The sequence below is a fragment of the Amblyraja radiata genome, chromosome 16 (assembly GCF_010909765.2).
Source record: "Amblyraja radiata isolate CabotCenter1 chromosome 16, sAmbRad1.1.pri, whole genome shotgun sequence".
Classification (NCBI taxonomy): Eukaryota; Metazoa; Chordata; class Chondrichthyes; order Rajiformes; family Rajidae; genus Amblyraja; species Amblyraja radiata.
In genome coordinates this window covers 3,351,157-3,374,799 of record NC_045971.1, presented here as the reverse complement: position 1 = coordinate 3,374,799, position 23,643 = coordinate 3,351,157, and the positions used below count along the sequence as shown (strand labels likewise).

The window sequence follows — 23,643 nt, the reverse complement described above, 5'->3', positions numbered from 1 at the left end:
GAAAATGAAATATAAAATTTTAATTTAGAATGGCCGCAAAAAAAAAAAAGCGTAAATTCAATAAATCGTGGGGTTCTGTGATTTACACGCTAAAACATCCAAGCGCTTCATAAATATACGCATTGTGTGATTAGGTGCTGCTGAAATTTAGTAGCACACGGGGTTGATTTACGATTGCAGAAGACTATAGGATTTAAACGTCGCATAACATGCATGTGGCAAGGCTTGTATCAAGATTCCTAGTACCAGAAACTGGGTTTGAACAGCGGAAATGCATGCGGGGTATATTTAATGTAATGTGTCCACGCTGTTGGGGCGGTTATGGGGGTTTAGGAGGGGAGGGGAAGGGAAGGGAAGGGAGGGGAGGGAGGTGGAGTTGATTGTGGGCTTTTTTATTGCATCACATGTAGAAAGGATCCAATCAGCTTGGAGTGGAAGGAAATTATTTGGTGGAGTCTATCTGACAAGTGTACTTGGTTTTGAGAACTTTGCTCTGGGACCCGCAGCAGAATGAAGTTGGGGAAACCCATCTTAAATATCTCGTCTGGTCGAGCCTTTTGTTACTCCTGAAAATAGGCAGGCGTGGAAATGCTTCGATTAAACCCATAGTCTACACAAACCTAATTTATTTCAGTTTATTTCTCTGCCGCTCTTTGTGCCATTTACTTCCATTTACATCAAAAAAATAATAATTAATGGCAGATCTGGTCTCTTTATTTTTTGTATGGCGAATACAATGGTTGGGATTATTCCGAGATGCGTGGATTATATCTCGAATGTTACACTGGATGGATTTCAATTCGGGCACTTGGAGATGTTTGGGGTGAAACTAGGTTACCTGAGGATTAACGGCAAGCAAATGTTCGCCCTGTCTCAGGTGCTGGCGGATTTATTCCAACACGTTCCCAGGACCACGATCCAAAAAAGAATGGAGTACCTGAAAATCAAAAGGCGTCGCTGCGATTTGCAGGAACTGCGGACTCTGAAGGCCATCAAATCCGTTCCGACGCGAGCGGTCAAATGCACGCTGATATCCAAAGAGGACTTGGAGGCGTTGTACAGGGTTTACCGAGATCCGCAGTGCGCCGGGAAGAAATTCAAGGTGAAGGTGAGAGAGAGTAACCCGGAGCCCGGTTACTTCTCGGGTTTCTGTAGAGAGAGGACGGTGCTGCTGAGGACGGGCAACGCCGGCGTGAGGTGCGAGGGCGAGTCTAAGCCAGTGGCCCCAGCGTCCGATGGCGGCGGCCTGTGCAAGCGGCCCGGCTGCCCATCAGTCATCGATCCCCGAGGCGTTACAAACTATGAAAGCGCCGGCAAGTCAGGCTTCTGCCCGGTGTACCGAGAGCGGGACGGCTTCTACCAGGACGTCTCCTGCCGCTACACCCGATCAGTCCCGCCCGCCATCGCGGTGAGATTCAACGGGCCTGTGCACTTGAGGGCGAAATATTCCTGCTGCAGTCAGAGCAAGAATGCGGAGAGCGCGTTTATCGGAAACTATAATTCTTCCTTACATCCGCCAGCTTTGAAGTCTGTGAAAAGGATGGTGCTTTCTGCAGATATAAAGGCTTTGAGTGAGACGCGCTGTGCACAGGCGGCCCAAGGTGCCTCGCTACGATGCTCCAGCGACTCCGAATGCAGTTTGGACCTGGAGAACGACTCGGATTTCGGGTCGACGGACGAGGACGAAGAAGGGGAGTCGTTACTTTCCGGCTCTAGCAGCGACGACGAGAGCTCCTCGGCCTCCGACTCCAGCTCGGCGTTCAGCGGCGCCTCGCTGCACAGTATCCGCTTCAGGCGAGCGACTTTACCCAATCTGTGCCACAAAGCACCCGGCGCCCCGGGACATGCCGGAGCGGAGGAGAGGCCGGAGGTGGCGGCGGCGGCGGCGGCGGCGCGCCAATCACTTTACGCCGGAGCTGCGCCGCCCGGTCACGGACCCTCCGTTAACCCCAGAGACAAGGGCAGCGGGGACAAGCCGCAGCCGGCGAGGTATCCCAGCCAAGCGCCGCATCTGACACCAACCAACTTTGGAAAACATGAGGCCTCTCTCTCCAGCCTGAAGGAAACCTCGCCGTCTTCACAACAAAGGGATTTAGTGCATTCAGATCCACGGTCCGCTGCGCCTTGCCTCGCCGGCAACAACTATTTGAAGACCTTTCAGAGGGACCCAGCGCCTTCGCCGTCTCTCAGCGACCAGACGGGAGGAAAGATCAAACACATCTTCCAGAGGTCCGACTCCAGCCACGGTGTTGCGTTCACTCCGGCCCGGGAGAGGGTTCACCGCGTCTTCGGTCCAGTCCAACAGGCTTGGAAGTTGGGAGAGGGCGTGGGTGCGGGGAACTATGACCTCAAGAGGAAGCGGAGGAAAGATAACCAGAACTCGGAGATTCACCTTAATGAAAACGGCGGCGTGCCGGCGGCCAGCGGCCTGCACCGACTCAAACATTCTACCTCAGCCGGACTACTACAAATCCATAGCACTTTACAGAGCAAGGCTTCATCCGTTGGCAGGTGGGACAACGGGCCGAAAAAGAAACAAGTTTCTGCCAGGCGTGTCAAACAGCTCTCGACCAAAAAAAGCCCAGCCAAGCCACCTGACATGATCCAACAGCCTTGGCTGGGAGCCGCGGGCAAGCGGGCGAATCTGCTGAAAGGCTCGGCGAAGTGCAAACGTGTGGCCTGCGGATTAGCGACGCCGGTGAAAAAAGCTTTTAGTCTAATGGGCAATTTCCCTTCTCCGCCCTCGCTGGTTGTGGGAGACGACGGGGATTTGTGCCCTGCCTATTCCTTTTGCTCCGAGCGCCCCGACTCCACGCAGAAGGCTCACCCGGTGTGGAGGTGGCAGATCGGGGGCAGCGCCATCCCACTCCCACCCAGTCACAAATTCAGGGGGTTTAACATTTAACCCTTTATTCCGGCAGCGAGCCGGCCACGTTTTGGATTTGAGCCCGAATGGGGCCGCGAGTGAGATTACCTCTGGGCTGGTGCTGATGGGAAAAAAGATGCTTAAAAAACAAAAAGTTATTCTATTTATAAACATCTACAGACAGTTCGAAGAACAATCACATCGGGAAATATGGTTTACAGCGCTGAGTGGGAATATTTCTTGGTCACTTTCATCCCAAAAATGAACCTTTCGGCCACAACCCTAAACAATCACAATCAATCACAATTAAGTAAAACTAATTTCGCGACTGAAGTGTGGGGAGGGGGGGGGGGGGGGAGCAATCAGGATTTAGTCCCATAACTACACACACACACACACACACACACACACACACACACACACACACACACACACACACACACACACACACACACACACACACATTCTCTCTCTCTCTGTAGGCTTGCACTAATTTATTTTCCTTGTGCAATCGCTCCGTATACTGTACACATGAGCCCCGCTGTACGAACTCACAGCCTAACAGGCGAGCACATTCCGCAACAATGCTTTAAAACGACAACGAAACAAACTTCAGTTGCACCAGCGGAGTAATCGGGGTGCAATGTCAACAACGGCTGAATGGGATTTTGGTTGTTGTTGTTTTCACTGGGTAATATATTTTTTTACGTACTGTTTTAGATACCCCAACCCCACCCCCCACCGCCACCCCCACCCTCCCACCCCCACCCCTCCACCCCCACCCCACCCCACCCCTGCCAAATGCAACAATCTTATTTTTGTTTTGCTTATCTCAATTCAGTGCGTGGTGTCCAGTAGGCCTTACTTAATAGTAGACAGAAAATAGTAGCGAAAAGGCAAGAGGAGTGAGGATCTTTTGTGATGGGTGAAGTGTTCTCATAAAAAATCACTGCATTTCTTTATTTTTAAAATGTTTATTGTCTCTTGAAGTCGTTAAGTCTTGACGAATTATTCTGAGATTTATTTTTAAGGCACGGTGTAGTTGGAATAATGAGGATAAAGAACGGGAGAGTGTGTGCCTTTGTGTGTGTGTACAATCATGTATGTTTTGTGTTGTGTGTGTTTGTATGTGTGTGTGTGTGTGTGTGTGTGAGAGAGAGAGAGAGAGAGAGAGAGAGAGAGAGAGAGAGAGAGAGAGAGAGAGAGAGAAAATGTGTGTGGCTGTTTGCGTGTATCTGTGCGAGAAAGATAATGTGTGTGTGTGTGTGTGTGTGTGTGTGTGTGTGTGTGTGTGTGTGTGTGTGTGTGTGTGTGTGTGTGTGTGTGTGTGTGTGTGTGTGTGTGTGTCTGCGTGTGTGGGAGGAGGGAGAGAGAATGTGTGTGTGCGTTTGTGTCATGATCAGGAGTGCTTCATAGTCATAGGTTCCAGACAAGACAATGGCATTCTTACTTGCAGCAGCAGCAGCACAACAGCAAAATGTAAACATAGTACACTGCAAGCAATATAATAAACGAGAAAAAAGTTCAGTGTATACACACACATACACATATACACACACATAAAAACAAACAAACAATAATACTGTGTGGATATGTGTCTGTTTGTGTAAAGAGTCAAGTGTTTTACTGCCATATGTCTCAGACAGAACAATAACATTCTTACTTGTAGCAGCACAACAGAATATGTAAAAATATGTATATACATCAGTGTATATACATATCAGTGTATAAATATATATGTACACATATGGGTATATATGTACATACTCACATGCACACACATAAAACAAACAATACTAGTGTGTGTGTGTGTGTGTGTGTGTGTGTGTGTGTGTGTGTGTGTGTGTGTGTGCGTCGGTGTGCGTCGGTGTGTGCGTCTGCGTGTGTTTGCATATCTGTGTGTGCCTGTGTATGTTGTATGTGTGTGTCTCTGTGTGCATGTGTGTCTGTGTGTGTGTGTTTGTGTGTGTTTGTATGTTTGTATGTGTGTGTGTGTGTATGTGTGTGTATGTGTGTGTGGCTCAGTGTGTGTTTGCGTGTGTTTGTATATGTGTGTGTGCCTGTGTATGTTTGTATGTATGTTTGTGTGTTTATATGTGTGTGTGTGTGTGTTTGTATGTGTGTGTGTTTGTATGTATGTGTGTGTTTGTATGTGTGTGTGTGTTTATTGTGTGTAAGTGTGTGTTTGTATGTATGTGTGCGTGTGTTGGTATGTGTGCGGCTGTGTGTGTTTGTACATGTGTGTGTGTCAGTGCCTGTGTGCGTGTGTGAGCGCATCTGTCGGTATATATCTGAGCATGTGTTGAGATGGGGGTATATTGACTGTGTACGTGGATGCCTCCCCCCCCCCTCCCCCTGCTCTCTGTTACTCCCTGTCTCCTTAATAATCGAGTGTATAATTTGCAAGAGAAACACAGTAACCTTCCGTTTAGGTGCAAATCAGTTGGACTCCGGTGGAAGGGAGGTTGATGCATCAGACCGTGGGCTGTTGATCAAACCGCCACACAATGTTCCAATCAATAGTTCCTTTCAGACCGATTCTTGAGCTGAAATGCGATTGTAATACCTTTTGGAAATTAAAACGTATTCCTCAGCTGTTGCCGGCGTTCTTTATTTCCGAGGGCCTTAGAGTGCAAAGTAAAAGTTTAGCAGCGAAGTTTATTCTACTCTTTTGTCGAAGCTAGATTTCGACAAGAGGCCTCACCGCGCGTGTTTTCGGCGTAAAGAGTTTGAACGATGCTGACTTTTCACATGAGAATCGATGTGGGGAACAAATATGGCGATGGTGTTGCGCGATTTTAAAGCATTATTTATTTACACAGCGCCTCAATAACGGCGTTAGGTTGATTCGCTCAAGGGCCAGTTAGATGTAAAACACATTGAGATCCAGTAGTTAGTTGCAAAGGGGCCCTGGGCATTTCTTTTTTTAAAAAACACATCGGTCTGTTTCCCCCACCCCCAGCGCCCAGACAGCGAAAGGAAGACAATTGCATTTCTCTCAAGATGGTGGTGGTTTATTTACATAATGCAGGGTCCGGAGCGAAGGTATCAGCTTAAATTACTCTCGCCCTCAGGGTCAGAGGAACTACTCCATGTGCCGGTTGGACAAAAGAGAGGAAAATAAGGTTGAATTGTTGCACGCTCTCGCTTACTGTTTCGTGGAGGTTTAGATGAAAAATTGGAATTGGGGGGTGGGGGGGGGGGGGTGAATAAATCAGCCTCTGCTGTTTTGATAGAGTGGGGGAGAGGGAGGGAGGGAGGGAGGGAGAGAGGGTGGGGGAGAGAGAGAGAGAGAAAGAGAGACTGCTGTTCTTTGTCGGCCAGGGAGAGAGAATGGAGGCTTGCTTTCTGGTCGCCTGAAGGAACTAGGCAGCACATACTGGCAGCAGGGCTTTTAAAGCTTAAAAAAAAGGAAAATAGTCAGATGTGGGGAAAGAGAGAGAGAGAGAGAGAGAGACAGAGACAGAGATACTAAATGCAAGATGTAGCATGTGTAGTAATTCCGTGCCGTTTAAAGCCAAGTCTCGCGGCGGGATTCCAAAAAAGCTACGCACAAGGTTGAACATTTTACACCCTTTGTGGGGTTTGTTATGGGTGAACTAAGTCCTTTTGAGGGAACATAATCCAAACTCGAGTGACCGCCATGCTTTCCCAGCCGTGCTTTTTATAACACGGCTAATTGCCCGCAAGGAACAGATTCCAATCAGTAGATTCATCCACAGAATTCTCCCCTTGTTTTAAAGGTTAAATATATCTCAGCTGTAAAAGGGATTGTGAGTTCGATCGCACGAAAAAAAACCCGACAATTGTTGCCAATAAGTTGATTTCCCCATTCGTTACTGAGTCCCGCGCCGTAAATGGCGTTATGAAGTGTGGCCGGAAAGCTTGTATTACCAAAGATATTACGACCCTAGGTTTGACACCGGCCGCCGATTCGCACTCATGCAGCGGGATATTTTTTTAAATGTCATTGTCTTTCCCGTTTAAGCAATTGCAAGAGTTGAGGGAACGCGCTAACACAATGATATGACCGATTCTGGTTGAATGAATGAAGGAATGAATGAATGAATGAAGGAGTGCATGTCATTCCCAAACGCTGGGAAACTCAAAATTAAATAGAAATGTCTGAATTGATCATAAGGCATTCAAAGTACACATGGTCTCGGAGTATGCAGTGTGCATTTGCAGGTTGGCCGGGTGACTGCATGGGCGGATGGATAAAAATATAGAGAAATACAGAGAGATAAACACAAAATGCTGGAGTAACAGCGAATCAGGCAGCCTTTACTCCGGAGATGCCGCCTGGCCTATTCATTTTCTTCCAGAGATGCTGCCTGGCCCGCTGAGTTACTCCAGCATTTTGTATCTATCTTCCGCATCTGCAGTTCATTCCAGCACTAGATACATAGATAGATGTATACTAAGATAGATGGATTTGTTTTTTTTACTGAATTACTCTCCATTTCATAACAATCGTTTAACTTAAGGTTGTTAATACCCAAAGAGGTTTCTTTCATAGGTAGGCAAAAGTGCTGGAGAAACTCAGCGGGTGCAGCAGCATCTCAGGAGCGAAGGAAATAGGCAACGTTTCGGGCCGAAACCCTATGGGTTCCTAAAGTTGAGATTGTTCAACTCTTTGCACGGAGCGAAGGAAATAGGCAACGTTGCCTATTTCCTTCGCTCCATAGATGCTGCTGCACCCGCTGAGTTTCTCCAGCATTTTTGTCCACCTTCAATTTTCCGGCATCTGCAGTTCCTTCTTAAACACGAGGTTTCTTTCATGTCGACCTCTCCATTTGGAAGGGTCTGAGGAAGGGTCTCGACCCGAAACGTCACCTATTCCCTTTCTCCAGAGGCGCTGCCTGACCCGCTGAGTTATTCCAGTTTTTTGAGCCGATCCACACGTACCACGATTGTGTCTCTACGTTCGGTCCACCTGTATGGGCCCGCTTGCCTTAGGTTTAGATTTAATATTACATTGTAATGTGTTCAAGAAGGAACTGCAGATGCTGGAAAATCGAAGGCACACAAAAGAAAGCTGGAGAAACTCAGCGGGTGCAGCAGCATCTATGGAGCGAAGGAAATAGGCAACGTTTCGGGCCGAAACCCTTCCGGGTTTCGTCCCGAAACGTTGCCTATTTCCTTCAGGGTTTCGGCCTGTTGGTAAATCGGACTAACTTCTTGGGTTTCGGCCCGAAACGTTGCCAATTTCCTTCGCTCCATAGATGCTGCTGCACCCGCTGCGTTTCCACAGCTTTTGTTTCTGTGTACCTTACATTGTAATATGCTTCCTTGCAGGCTGCTTAAGGAAAGATAGCCCAGGCCATTTGACCAGAGTGCAGTTTCGAACATGATTCCAAATCAACGGCAGGATGCAGGTTAATCCAACTCATTACTCCAGCGATTCTTAAAAGGAGAGCCGTTGTTTTAGTTGATGTGACAGGGAGCCCCGGATTTACAAGCGGGACTTTGATCAGTGGCAACAGAATCACCGGGCAAGCGGGCATTTCTACCAAGTTGAAATCGAAGCTGCATTCTGGAGACGGGATACTGACTCCAACAAATTATGTAAACGGATTAAAATTAATATTTGGGGTGAACTCTCCGGCAGATATTGAATATAACCTCAAAGACGGCACAACCAACCCTCTGAAGAGATGGCGTGTAGATTGTTGTTAATTAGAAACGGGTATTATTTGTGATTTAAAGAAATATGAACCGTGTCGCACGTCTGAGATAATTCCTAGATCCCATTGACCAGCTAATGTCTAAACCAGAGACGGCCCGTTAAATTGGAAATCCCCCCATCACCCTTCCCCACCTCGTCTAAATACAACGGTGTTTGGCGCCTCCGCCGCGATTCTCTGCCACAGAAAGTAGTTGAGGCCACAGATCGTTGGCTATATTTAAGAGGGAGTTAGATGTGGCCCTTGTGGCTAAAGGGATCAGGGGGTATGGAGAGAAGGCAGGTACAGGATACTGAGTTGGATGATCAGCCATGATCATATTGAATGGCGGTGCAGGCTCGAAGGGCCGAATGGCCTACTCCTGCACCTATTTTCTATGTTTCTATGATTCTATTTCCAAGGCCATTCTCGGCTATCGTTGCAAATGCAGGAATCTTGGCAGCTCGTAGGAATCAGCTCTTCTCAGCGGACCAGGAGCGAAATTAAACATTGACTGCTCTTCCATTGAGAAAATTACCGAAATCAAACTACCTAGGTCAGAGTTGTCAGCACATTAGGCACCCCTAAGGTTTGTTGTTGTGGGACGAAGGAATATCCTAGTGGAGAGGTCCTGGGAAAGAACAAGTCATAATGTCATAGGGTCGTACCGCGCCGAACCAGGCCCTTCGGCCCAACGTCCATACTGACCATCGCAATCCCCATCGTTCCCCAAGCACCATTTGGTCTATAACCCTCTAAACTTTTTCCAACCCATATACCTGTTTACATGTCCTTAAAATATGGCTATAGTACCTGCCTCTTCTGCCTCCTCGGGCAGCTTGTTCCATATATTCCCGTCGCCCTCATAATATTATACCCGAATGGTAAGTCATGATATTCGTACAGTAAATAATCGACTCCGGTGCCTCGGGGAAAATGGGCCGCGGTGTAGGGGAGAAGGGGGGGGGGGGGCGTGAATGGAGGGGAAGGGCATTAAATTGGAGATAGAATTGTCAGTGTTGATTCGGTGGACCGCATCTCTGGTCGATGGAGATTGTGAGTTCGAGTCCCACCACAGGGCTATGTTCACTATAAACCAGTGTAATCTTTTTAAAAAGATAGACACAAAATGCTGGAGTAGCTCAGCAGGACAGACAGCATCGCTGGATAGAAGGAATGGGTGACGTTTCGGATCGAGACCCTCCTTCAGTCGACCCATTCCTTCCATCCAGAGATGCTGCCTGTCCCTCTGATTCACGCCAGCATTTTTTTGTGTCTATCTTCGGTTTCCTGCCAACATTATTTTCAAAAGATGCTGCCCTTTTGTGTGGGTCGTAATTCGGATCAGGTTTTAAACCCAATCTCCGCTACTTTGTTCCAGTGCATGCTAACAAAAAACTGGTATTTCAATGTAACTCGTGTTCGACCGTCACTTAAAATCACCAGAAGACAAAGGCCATAATGACTGTGCTGTGTGTGTGTGTGTGTGTGTGTGTGTGGGCGCCCGGCGCTCTGAAGCTGACTGCTAACACGCTGCAGTAATAACACTCCCAAACTATTTAACTGACTGTAAATTGCACGGGTATATAAAAGGCCCTTTTAAAAATCCAATTAATTTAGTGGTTAAAAAAAAAAGCAACAGCTCTCGGTCGTTCCCAAAACGCCTTTACAACCAATGGACTGCTGTCGAGGTGGGGAAGGTCAAACACATATAGGAGGAGGGTCTCGACCCTAAACGTCACCCATTCCTTCTCTCCAGAGATGCTGCCTGTCCCGCTGAGTTACTCCAGCATTTTGTGTCTATCTTCGGTTTAAACCAACAACTGCACACATATGTGAATCGGGATGTTATTATTTTTGTGACTATCTTTATTTTGCAGGAATTTCAAAGTTAGCCGCTTGTCCATTGCTCCTTAACCCGGGCCAGTCGCACATACAACAAGCGCGTTCAGTCTCGTTCTCCTGCGACAGAACCTGGAGCGAACCCAGACCCTTCGGCCCAGCTCCTCCATGCCCGACCCGCCGAGTTCTTTTGTGTCTTATCTTCAAAGTTTGTCAGGTCTATTACAAAACGTTGAGAAGGCGTGCAGTAGAGATTGCCACCGAGTCTCATCTCACTTTGAACCAACTAAAGTTGCACGGATTTCTACCTGTTGTAGCTTGCTTATCTTAGTCCAGTTTAGTTTATTGTCACGTGTACCGAGATATAGTGAAAATCTTTTGTTGCGTGCTAACCAGTCCCAGCAGAAAGACAATACATGATTATAATCGAGCCGTCCACAGTGTATCGATACAGGGAATTATGCGAATAATGTTTACTGCAAGATAAAGTCCAGTAAAGTCCGATCAAAGATAGTCCGAGGGTCTCCAATTAGGCAGACAGTAGTTCAGGGTCTTTGAAGTAGTTCAGGGTCGCTCTCTAGTTATTGGCTCATAACTATATTCCATATTCATGCAGCGCAGGGCTAGCCAATGCATAAAACATTTGTCTTTACAACTAAAGACAAAACTCTTTACGCCTGAGGAACAAGGGCAGGAGTGAATGTGTTAACGGTTTAGAGAGTTGCATTTAAAACACGTGGACTATTTGAAGTGGAGTTTTCTACAATACATTGTTCGCTTGTTCTTGATCTCGGGTCGGCAGCAAAACCACGAGCGCGTTCGGCCTCTTTCATCTGCGATAGAACGTGTAGCGTTTGGTAAATAGACGTTCCATAACGTGGCATAGAGTCTCAGAGTTCTGCAGCGAACCCAACCAGACCCTTCGGCCCAACTCGCGCATGCGGACCAAGAGGAATTGCAAACCCCGTGTGACTGAATGTTTATTTGTCATTTCAATCCGCGACACGCATTTTGTTGATCTGTTTTTCTTCTCAATTGCCATTGGCGAATGTCTTCCAACGACGGGTTTCTGTAGAGTTCAGATATTTAACACCATTCGGTGATATTGTGTGATTCACCATCGGCCCGACGAGCCAAAGGATTCCAACGTGCAACCAATAGGCAGTGTAACTCATTATCACCACAGCCAACAATGCACCATTGTGGGCTCCACCTTGCCTCGATCATCATTAGGGTTTGCATATATTTCATTCGTTTGTCCAATGTATCTTTTAGATCACTCGTTCCCATTTCCCCACGACACTCAGTGTGAAGAAGGGTCTCGTCCCGAAACGTCACCTATTCCTTTTCTCCACTGACGCTGCCTGGCCCGCTGAGTTACTCCAGCACTCTGTGCCTATCTTCGGCAATTCTCTCGTCTCGTATATCAGGATATGAAGCAACACGAAAGGAGAGCAACTGGGGGGGGGGGGGGGGGGGGGGGACTCAGCGGGTTAGGCAGCATCTGTGGAGGAAAATGGACAGGCAATGTTTCACCTCGACTGAAATGGTAAATGGGAAGAAGATATAATGATGAGATTGAGGGAGGGGTGGATAAGGATATAAATGAGGATATATTAATTGGAAGATAATAGTCAGCTAGGAGAGGGAAGGGTGGAGATAGCAACAGAAGCTGGGATTTATTAGTTGACTGGACATTTCCCTCCACAGATGCTGCCTGACCCTCGGAGTTCCTCCACCCACTCGCCTTTCATTGCTGGTGGAAGGAACTGTAGATGCTGGTTTACACCGAACATACAACCCCCGAACCCCTGACTCTCAGTCTGAAGATCGGTCTGGATCCGAAACATCACCTATTTCTTTTCTCCAGAAATGCTGCCTGTCCCACCGAGTTGCTCCAGCGTTTTGCGCCCACCTCCTCTTATTGCTACCGATTCCCGCATCTGCGGTCTCTCATGCCTCCATTTCAGACTCTGACGTTATGCTACGGCAAGTATAACGGGCAAACACCGTGCATTTGTCCAAGTATATTCCGCTGTAAACACAGCAGATCTCGAACTATTCCGCGTATTCGGTTCCATTGGAATTATAAACGCTCACCCCTCTGCTCTTAGAAAACGATTATCTATTGCCCAGATGCTAAAGATTGTGAGCGAAATGGCCAACTAGCAGTTGATAAAAGCCCATCAATTCCCTAATGTGGGTAGTCCATTAGTTCCCTTTCATCTTTGAACGCCGGCAAAAAATTCTATTGACTAATTAGCTTTTGTGTGAGGCTGGATTTAAGTGTTTCGAATTAAAGCCGGGGCTGAACTGAACTGGTAATGCCTGCAGATGTATGAACGGCAAGAGCGACATTTCTCAATTGTCTTCGGTTTCTGCTCTCTCCGGTCGGCTGCCGGGATACTGGATCTGGGTCTGGATCTGGATCTGAATGTGGATGTAGTACGCTGAAACGCTCTCAGCACAGGACAATTTTTATACTGGAAGGTAGACAAAATTGCTGGAAAAACTCAGCATAGATGCTGCCGCACCCGCTGAGTTTCTCCGGCAATTATGTCTACCTTCGATTTTCCAGCATCTGCAGTTCCTTCTTGAAAATGTTTATACTGGACAATTTATTTTTACTTCTCCTCGGCTAAAAACAAGAACAAAAACTCCTCGAGAAATAAGAAGCATTGTGGACACGTTTTGGGTCGTCCATTTAACGTTCTTTTTAGATAGTGTTTTTTTTTTCCTGCCGGTCCTAAGATTGGTGGCAAGACATTACCGACGCACGATGCGAATTTTTCTGTTCTTACAATGAAGGGAGGGAGGAACAAAAATGAAGGTAGACACAAAATGCTGGAGTAACTCAGCGGGACAGGGGGCGTCTCTGGATGGAGGTAACGGTGGCATTTCGGGTCGACGTCCTTCTTCAGACTGAGAGGGGGAGACGCAGAGATAAAGATGGTGTGAAAACGTGACATCTAAAGAGATTAGGCTCAAGGAAACATAGAAACATAGAAAATAGGTGCAGGAGTAGGGCATTCAGCCCTTCGAGCCTGCATCGCCATTCAATATGGTCATGGCTGATCATCCAACTCAGTATCCTGTACCTGCCTTCTCTCCATACCCCCTGATCCCTTTAGCCACAAGGGCCACATCTAACTCCCTCTTAAATATAGCCAATGAACTGGCCTCGACTACCTTCTGTGGCAGAGAATTCCACAGATTCACCACTCTCTGTGTGAAAAATGTTTTTCTCATCTCGGTCCTAAAAGATTTTCCCCTTATCCTTAAACTGTGACCCCTTGTCCTGGACTTCCCCAACATCGGGAACAATCTTCCTGCATCTAGCCTGTCCAACCCCTTAAGAATTTTGTAAGTTTCTATAAGATCCCCCCTCAATCTTCTAAATTCTAGCGAGTACAAGCCGAGTCTATCCAGTCTTTCTTCATATGAAAGTCCTGACATCCCAGACAAAGAGATTAGGCTCAAGGAAAAAAATGGAACATGTCATTGTTAGCTCGGAAAAGGTGACAACGAGGAAAGTGGAGGAGGGAGAGAGAGGGAAAGCAAGGGTTACTTGAAGTTGGAGAAGTCAATATTCATACTGCTAGGGTGTAAGCTGCCCAAGCGAGATATGAGGTCCTGTTCCTCCAATTTACGCTGGGCCTCGCTCTAACAGTGGCAGTAACGTCGGTGTGGGAATGGGAGGGGGAGTTACAGTGTTTAGCAACCGGGAGATCAGGTAGGTTTAATGAAGTTATCGTTTTATTTTAAAATACTCCGCTGCACTGTCGTTTCCACAACTATTGTCCACTGTGAGCGATAGCGTTGGAGTGATGAAAGTTAAAAGTTCACACTACCCTTAATGAAAGTTGAACAGGAGTTGATTCAAGTCAGCGTGAAATATGATCTGTATACGCGATTTTTTAAATTCTCACACGTGAATCATTAACTACCTAACATTCTCATTAAAAATAATGAACTTAAATCCTCCTCGACTTACCGAGCCAGGGGCTTAAGCAAACAACATACAGAAAATAAAACTGAAAGTCATTTGAGAACAAACATAAAAGAGGCCATCACACCAGGCAGCGTGGGAAGAACAGTCACAAAAATGCTGGAGTAACTCAGCGGGTCAGGCAACATCTCTGGAGAAAAGGAATAGTTGACGTTTCGTGTCGAGACGTTTCTGCGTGCGAGGAATACCTGGTTGTCAGGGACCTCGACTTTCTGTTGTGAAATTAATACAAGTGAACGTTGAATATCCCAAAGGTAGACAAACATGCTGGAGGAACTCAGCGGGTGAGGCAGCGTCTTCAGTCTGAAGAAGAGTCGAGACCCAAAACGTCGCCTATACCTTCTCTCCATAGATGCTGCCTCACCCGCTGAGTTCCTCCAGCATTTTTTGTCTACCTTCGATTTCCCCAGCATCTGCAGTTCTTTCTTAAACGTTGATTACCTAAGGGTTCGGGGGAGGGGGGGGGTGCAAGGAGAAGGACTACGTAAGGTCTTGGTCAATTTCTCCCAGACAAACATCAGTCATAATATTAAGATAGACACAAAACGCCGGGGTAATTCAGCGGGACAGGCAGCTTCTGTGTGGCGAGAAGGGATGGGTGACGTTTCCGGTGGAGACCCTTATTCGGTTATAACGTCACGCCACCGTCATTAATGGAACCGTCATCTGCGCTGGGGCCGAATTTCCCATATTAGATCAATGGCTGTTCCCAAAACATATTTCGCCAGTTGTAGCGCTGTTTCAGGGGCCGTGGGAGACATGTTATAAATAATTCTTTTTCTTTTAAAGTGTATCCACCCATACATACACCTATCCACCCATCTCCCTCTCGGTCTGTTAAGTTGTCATTATCCGTTTAGCATATATATCTATTTAGCGATGTGTAGAGATACATATTTAGAGAGACAGTGGTACAGCAGGGAAACAGGCCCTTCGGCGACTTCTACACGGCTTGTACTCGCTAGAATTTAGAAGCTTGAGGGGGGATCTTATAGAAACGTACAACATTCTTAAGGGGTTGGACAGGCTAGATGCAGGAAGATTGTTCCCGATGTTGGGGAAGTCCAGGACAAGGGGTCACAGTTTAAGGATAAGGGGGAAATACTTTGGGACCGAGATGAGAAAAACATTTTTCACACAGAGAGTGTGAATCTCTGGAACTCTAAGCCACAGAATGTAGTTGAGGCCAGTTCATTGGCTATATTTAAGAGGGAGTTAGATGTGGCCCTTGTGGCTAAAGGGATCAGGGGGTATGGAGAGAAGGCAGGTACAGGATACTGAGTTGGATGATCAGCCATGATCATATTGAATGGCGGTGCAGGCTCGAAGGGCCGAATGGCCTACTCCTGCACCTATTTTCTATGTTTCTATGTTCACACGCCGAACAAGACGTCCCGACCAAAGTAGTCCCATTTTCCAACACCTGGTCCATATACTAAATATTTTCTTTCTATGCACCTGTCCAAATGTATTTTAGATGTTGTTATTGTGCTTACCTCAGCCACTTCAACTGACGGCAGGTTCCATATACCCATTACTCGCTGTTAGAAATACTTGTCCCTCAGAATCCCAGTAAATCTTCCCTCTCCCACCTTAAAGCTATGCTCTCTCGTTTTCTGACGCATACCCCCAAATACTCTATGCCCAACCTCTCCCTTTAGACCAGGCCCTCGAGGACTGGCAACATCTCGTCAAGCCTTTCTGTGGTCCTTCCAGCTTAATGGCATCTTTCCTATACCAGGGCGGCCAAGTGCGTCCTCGCCAACGGCATGTACAGCTGTAACTCAACATCCCAACGTCTAGACTCTATTCCCTGACTATTGAAGGCCGGTGAACCAAAGGCATTCTTCATCGCCTTTTACCTACGCGGGCGCCACTTTTTGTTACTTTACCATTTTCTTCTACCTACACGTATATTCCACCCTGAATAAATATTTACGTTTATATTCCATCCACTCTTTGACTCTGGATCTACCGGCTATCTTCAACTATCTACCAACTCTCCTGATCACAGGATTAATAATAAACATGGTCAAACACTGTTGAAACTATTAATTTTATGACCTCTAGCCATCATTAATGATCTTTCATCAGCAGTCAGATTACCGATAATCTATCCGCCTTTAAACGGATCAATGGATCTACAACTTTAAATGAATGGCCACCCGGTTAGATGGTTAACAGAAAGAGTTAAATATTAAACCCAATTCCACAAGACAAGTGATCAACCTTGCGCTTTACGTGTTTTTGATCAGTTAATCCACGTTCTCACAATACAGAATCTTCAGTCGCCTTCCCTGGTCCAGGTGACAAACCTACTTCTCACGGCAATCATTATAATTTAGGGCGATTTATGGAGACGAGTCGTTATACAACTCTGAACGCTTCGGGCACGATTGATGTACGTGTGCAATATGCTATGAAGGTTTGGAAGAACGGTGACATTTACAATGGGCACGAGGGCAAATAATATTAGCGCGGATTGAGGAGAATAAATATTTGCCTGTTTATAAAGCTTCTAGGAAGCCCTTGAGCTCGGAATTTATTGAATGTTTAAACTGGCTATTTGCCAGCGGTGCCGCGATGTTTTTATTTTTGGGGGGGGGGGGGGTCGAGAAAAAGCAGATGTGTCTTAGGAATTCAATGCTGTGTTTAAACGCAGTGTCTAGCGCGTTGTGGCGGTCAAAGATCTTTGTTGGCGCGGGTACGTGGATGGGGAAACGCTGTGAAGGGGGACGGCGGTGTGGGTCAGGTCGATGCAAGAACTTGGTCTTCACGATTGTTAAGGGCTTGGACACGCTAGAGGCAGGAAACATGTTCCCGATGTTGGGGGAGTCCAGAACCAAGGGCCACGGTTTAAGAATAAGGGGTAAGTCATTTAGAACTGAGACGAGGAAACACTTTTTCTCACAGAGAGTGGTGAGTCTGTGGAATTCTCTGCCTCAGAAGGCGGTGGAGGTCGGTTCTCTGGATGCTTTCAAGAGAGAGCTAGATAGGGATCTTAAAAACAGCGGTCAGGGGATATCGGAGAAGGCAGGGACGGGGTACTGATTGGGGATGATCAACCATGATCACATTGAATGACGGTGCTGGCTCGAAGGGCCAAATGGCCTACTCCTGCACCTATTGTCTATTGTCTATTGATTCATAAATCCATCATGATACAAACACTGACACCAGGGTTGCAAAGGAACGTGGGATTTTGTTGGCTTCGAGACTTCAAGCAAAAGCTACTGACTGCATTTAGTAACGCGTATACACAACCGGCCAAAAACACACGAAGATGGACACAAAATGCTGGAGTAACTCAGCGGGACGGACAGGCGGCATCTCTGGAGAGAAGGAATAGGTGACGTTTCGAGTCGAGACCCTTCGTCAGACTGAGAGTCAGGGGAGAGTGCACGCCGGTTCACTATGTGTTAAACAATAATAATGAGAACTTGAAGACTTATGATTCAAATGTAAACAAAACTTAGCAAAACTGAAGTGAACTTCCTGAACTATAACAACAACATAATTATCGGCTGACTGGAAGGACATGTTCCTGCCAACTGATAACGAGACAGAACTCTCTCACGAAGGACAGAAGCGATCTGGATCACATTATCACTGTCGTTTCCAGCGGTGTTTATATGCCGGGCCTGTGGACGGTTTTATATGTAGCCCCCTGGTTCACCATTGTGTGAATTCCAGCGGTTTTCGACATGCTGGCACAAGGAACTGCAGATGCTGGAATCCTCATTACTTCACCTTCAATATACATTTATATACACTGAGCTAACGTTAGGCGATGTAAAAATATAATTGTTCTTGTTTGAAGGACGTTCCAAGGAATCTGTATCTATCAGAGACACGAGGAACTGCAGATGCTGGTATCTTGAGCAAAACAGAAAGTCCTGGAGTAACTAAGTGGGCCAGGCATCCACTGTGGAGTTAGACACAAAAGGTTGGAGTAACTCAGCGGGTCGGGCAGCATCTCTGGAGAAAATGAATAGGTGACGTTTCGGGTCGAGACCCTTCTTCAGACTGAGAGTCAGGGGAGAGGGAAACGAGAGAGATGGGCGGTGAGAGTATCATCTGTGAAATTAATGGACAGGGAACGTTTTGGGTGGGGACCATCTTCAGACAAAACCTCCTTCAGCGGTACAATCCTATACACTCTTCCGACTTTGTGTATCTCCAGTTGCAGTCGCCGACCAAACTCATTCACCTGCCGCTAGCTGACATTTCCCTCCGCCTCTTCACCTTCACCAACCTCCTTATATCTTTCCTCCAGCGATGCTGTTTGTCCCGCTGAGTTACTCCAGCACCTTGTGCCTGGCTTCCGTGTAAACCAGCAGCTGTAGTTCATTCCTACACATTATGCCTCATTATATAGTCGCGTGTGAAATATTGTTCTATGATTGTTCCTGGGGTGAATTTCTTGTACAGATTATTGGCGTTTAACGCTACAGCCTCCAATAAACTGTGAACGACATAGACGGATATTGTTATTATCGCACCGTTATTGTTTGTTATTTTTATGTACATGTATGTGTGCGTGTGTGTGTATGTGTGTGTGTGTGTGTGTGTGTGTGTGTGTGTGTGTGTGTGTGTGTGCGTGCGTGTGTGCGTGCGTGTGTGCGTGCGTGCGTGCGTGCGTGCGTGTGTGTGTGTGTGTGTGCGTGTGTAGGTGTGTGTGTAGGTGTGTGCGTGTGCGTGTGCGTGCGCGCGCGCGCGCGCGCGCGTGTGTGTGTGTGTGTGTGTGTGTGTGTGTGTGTGTGTGTGAGTACACGCACAATGAACTTTTCTCTCGTTTATTATATTGTTAGCACTGTACTATATTTACATATTCTGTGGTGCCGCTGCAAGTAAGAATGTAATTGTTCTATCTGGAATTTCATTGTTCTATATGAGAATACAACTCCTGAATCTCTTGATGTCCTATTTCTCTCTGTGTGTTTCTATTTCTCTCTGTCTACTCGAGGCTTCGCGGTGGACTCAAACTTCTGATGCTAATTCCAGCGAGTCTCGCCTCCGATGGTCGAGGGAGCAGGTTTGCTTTCCGACTGCAGAATGTAAGAATAATCGCCTGGCCCACCGAGTTACTCCAGCACTTTGTGTCTATCTTTTGTATAAACCAGCACCTGCAGTTCCTTGTTTCTACATGTGTGTATCCTTTACATTGATAAATGTCTATTCTTTCTTTTTAAACAATCTGAGGGCTGTTCTCGGTCTTTTATCCACGACATTTTCAATCCCGGGCTTTTGTTTCGCTGTTCGCTGGCTCAATGCGGAGTTTCCGGTCCCTTGAGGGGTTTCTTTCCCTCCCAGCGGCACCTTTATTGAATATTGAAGATCTTGCGATTACCGATACGCGCTGGTTGGCCCGCGGCAGAGCGGGGTGAAATGAATATCTCCGGAGCATATACATCCTTGATGGTTCGCTTGTACAAACTCCCACAGCCTCGCACCTGGACTGCCCCGTCTCTTCCTCGTTACAGCGAACAATCAGTGGATTTCATTACGTTCTGTGTTACTTCCGACAGATGGGACCATGAAGGCGCTGTTCTTTTCAAGAGAGAGTTAGATTTGGCTCTTCGGGCTAAAGGAATCAAGGGATGTGGGGTGGGGGTGGGGGGGGGGGGGGGGGGGGGGGGGGGGGGAGCAGGAACGGGGCACTGATTTGGGATTTAAGAAGGAACTGCAGATGCTGGGAAATCGAAGGTAGACAAAAGTGCTGGAGTAACTCCTTCGCTCCATAGAAACATGGAAACATAGAAACATAGAAAATAGGTGCAGGAGTAGGCCATTCAGCCCTTCGAGCCTGCACCGCCATTCAATATGATCATGGCTGATCATCCAACTCAGTATCCCGTACCTGCCTTCTCTCCATACCCCCTGATCCCTTTAGCCACAAGGGCCACATCTAACTCCCTCTTAAATATAGCTAATAAACTGGCCTCGACTACCTTCTGTGGCAGAGAGTTCCAGAGATTCACCACTCTCTGTGTGAAAAATGTTTTTCTCATCTCGGTCCTAAAAGATTTCCCCCTTATCCTTAAACTGTGACCCCTTGTTCTGGAATAAGATGCTGCTGCACCCGCGGCTGAGAGAGATTGCAACCTTCACGTGGTCCACCCTGTTTCAACAAATGCAATGAATCTATCGTGCACAAACAGAAGATCAAACAGAACAAGTCGTCTTACAACTTTAGGCTGTGCACGCCACACGCAAGAAGATGAAGAAGTCACTTTTCTTTGCTTCTCCTTCATTCATTTGTTCTATATCGTTATCAAGGTGTCAGGGGTTATGGGGGGGGGGGGGGGAGGCAGGAGAATGGGGTTAGGAGGGGGAGATAGATCAGCCATGATTGAATGGCGGAGTAGACTTGATGGGCCGAATGGCCTAATTCTGCTCCTATCACTTATGCTAATTTTACGGGGATATATCAAAATATCACGCTTTTATTCTGAAGGAAATTAAATCAATGATATTAAGACCATTGCCAATGCTACGACCCGCATTTAGACCAAGATCATTTGATGTTCATAAGGAAGATAGACACTAATGCTAGAGAATCTCAGCGGGACAGGTAACATCTCTGGATAGAAGGAATGGGCTTCGGGTCAAGACCCTTCGTCAGACTCCAGCATTTTGTGTCTATCTTCGGTGTAAACCAGCATCTGCAGTTCCTTCCTACTAGTTCTAGGAGCAGAATTATGCCATTCGGCCTATCAAGTCTATTCCGCCATTCAATCATGGCTGATCTATCTCTCCCTCCTAACCCCATTCTCCTGCCTTCTCCCTATAACCCCTGACACCCGTACTACTCACGAATCTATCTACCTCGGCCTTAAAATTATCCATTGACTTGGCCTCCACAGCCTTCTGTGGCAAGGAATTCCACATATTCACCACCCTCTGACTAAATAAATTCCTCCTCGTCTCCTTCCCACGTCTTTAGAGTGTGGGAGGAAACCGGAGCAACCGCAGAAAACCCACGAGGTCACGGAGGTAACCTAGAAACTCCGTACAGACAGCATCAGACCGGGTCTCAGGCGTTGTACGGCAGCAACTCTACCACTGCGCCACCGTGCTGCTCAAAGCTCCAGCAAGTAAGAATTTAGGTATTAAGAGACCCAAGGAACTGCAGATGCTGGAATCTTGAGCAAAACGCAAAGTGCTGGAGGAACTCAGTGTCAGGCAGCATCTGTGGAGAGGATGGGTAGGTGACGTTTCGGGTCAAACCTGTCTAACCCTCACGGCTCCCCCCCATATCATCCCCACTGCTCCCACCTCCACTCCAATCGGTCTGAAGAAGGTTCCTGACCTAACAAGTGCCTCTCTATTCCCTCCCCAGATGCTGCCTGACACGCTGTGTACCCCCCCCCCCCAACACACACACACACACACACACACACACACACACACACACACACACACACACACACACACACACACACACACACACACACACACACACACACACACACACACACACATATGGTAGGCTGATCCAGAAGATAAAGATGCATGGATATTAAGACTGGCTTGGTCAGATGTTTTCAGAACTGGTTTGCTGATAGAAGACAGACGGCCTAGGTGGTGATGGAAGGACAATATTCAGGTGAGGTGAGGGGACTGTGACTGGTTGAGTTCCGTGGGATTTGTGCAAGGAACGCTGCTGTTTGTGATACACTGTATACGGTATCAATGCCTTGGATAGGGAAATGTCTTGGGTTGGTGAGTAAGTTTGCAGGTGGCACCAGCATTGCTGGAGTTACAGACTATGAGGAAGGCTGAGTAAGTATAAAATAGGATATAGATCAGCTACAGAAATGGGCAGGAGAATGGCAGATGCAGTTTAGCCCGCGCAAGTGTGAGAGGTCAAATGCAAGACAAAAATGTACAGTTAATTGCATGATCCTAAACAGCATTGATGTACAGAGCGGTCTTGCGGTCCCCAAAAGTGGCAGCACAAGCCGATAGAGTGGTAAAGAACGCATATGTTAAGTTTCCTTTCACAGGTTGGGGAGTTGAGTATAAGAGTCAGGAAGTTAAGATGCAGCTTTATAGGACTTTGGTCAGGCCGCAATTGGATTACTAAGTACAGTTCTGTCGCCTCATTACAGGAAGGATGTGGAGGCTTTAGAAAGGGTCAGAGGAGGTTTACCAGAACGATGCCTAGATAATGGGGTGTCAGCTGCAGACAGAGGTTGCACAGTCAGAATCTTTTTCTCAGGATGGAAAAATCTAAATACCAGAGGGCATAGCCTGAAGGTGAGAAGGGCAAAGTCTAAAGCGAATGTGCGGGGCAATTCTTTTCCTCAGAGGGTGATGAGAGCCGTGCACACGCTGCCAGGGCTGTTCATTGAAACATGTACTTTGTGGCATTTAAAATACTTTTGAATGGGCACATGGACATGCTGGGATGTGGGGAATGTCCAGGCAGATAAGGGATGATCTTGGTATCCTGTGCGGCACAGACATTGTAGGCCAAAGGGCTTGTCCTGGTGATGTACTGTTCTATGTTCGAAATAAGAGTCCAGACTCAAAATGTCACCTGTCCATTTTCCCTCTGTAGATGCTGCCCGACTGGGCTGAGTTCCTTGGGCAGTTTGTGTTCTGCTTAATATTACAACATCTGCAGCCCCTTGTATACATTGTGTATGCAAACAATTAATCTAATTGTGCCTAGTCACACGTGACAATAAAGTATTCCTATTCCTATGTTCATAAATTATAGGAGCAAAATGAGGCCATTCGGCCCATCAAGTCAACTCCACCATTCAATCATGGCTGATCTATCTTCCCCTCTCAACTCCATGCTCCTGCCTTCTCCCCATAACCCCTGACACCCGTACTAATCAAAATAATCTTTCAATCTCCACCATAAAAATATCAATTGACTTGGATCTCGAATCTAGTAACAGCGATGGCAAAGCAACAGGTCGGCAGTGACAACTCTTCTTTAGATTTTTAAATTGCAATGGGTGTCAGGGGGTGACGGGGAGAAGGGGTTAAGGGGGAAAGATAGATCAGCCATGATTGAATGGCGGAGTAGACTTCATGGGGCTGAATGGCCGAATTCTGCTCCTATAATATGAATTTAGGAAAACTCGATCAAAAATGAAATTAGATCTGACTGGTGTTTGAATAATTGCAGTAATTTCACGTGTCGATTCATGAAGCGGGGGTTTCCCATGAAACATGACACGATCTGAATCAGATTAACACATTGCCGCCATGCAGGTTGCGGCAATTCAACATAGAAAAAC

General features: G+C 46.9%; 1 protein-coding gene across 1 annotated transcript; it reads left to right on the top strand.

Annotated features, from left to right (window-relative positions):
• The first annotated feature begins 366 nt into the window (after nt 1-366).
• On the top strand, nt 367-3,014 carry LOC116981801 (elongin BC and polycomb repressive complex 2 associated protein). The gene has a single exon (XM_033034896.1). The coding sequence runs from the start codon at nt 725-727 to the stop codon at nt 2,903-2,905; it is 2,181 nt and encodes a 726-aa protein (XP_032890787.1). The 5' UTR covers nt 367-724; the 3' UTR covers nt 2,906-3,014.
• The last annotated feature ends 20,629 nt before the right edge of the window (nt 3,015-23,643 follow it).

Coding starts and splice junctions, on each gene's coding strand:
- LOC116981801 (XM_033034896.1), top strand. CDS start 725: ATGGCGAATACAATGGTTGGGATTATTCCGAGATGCGTGGATTATATC.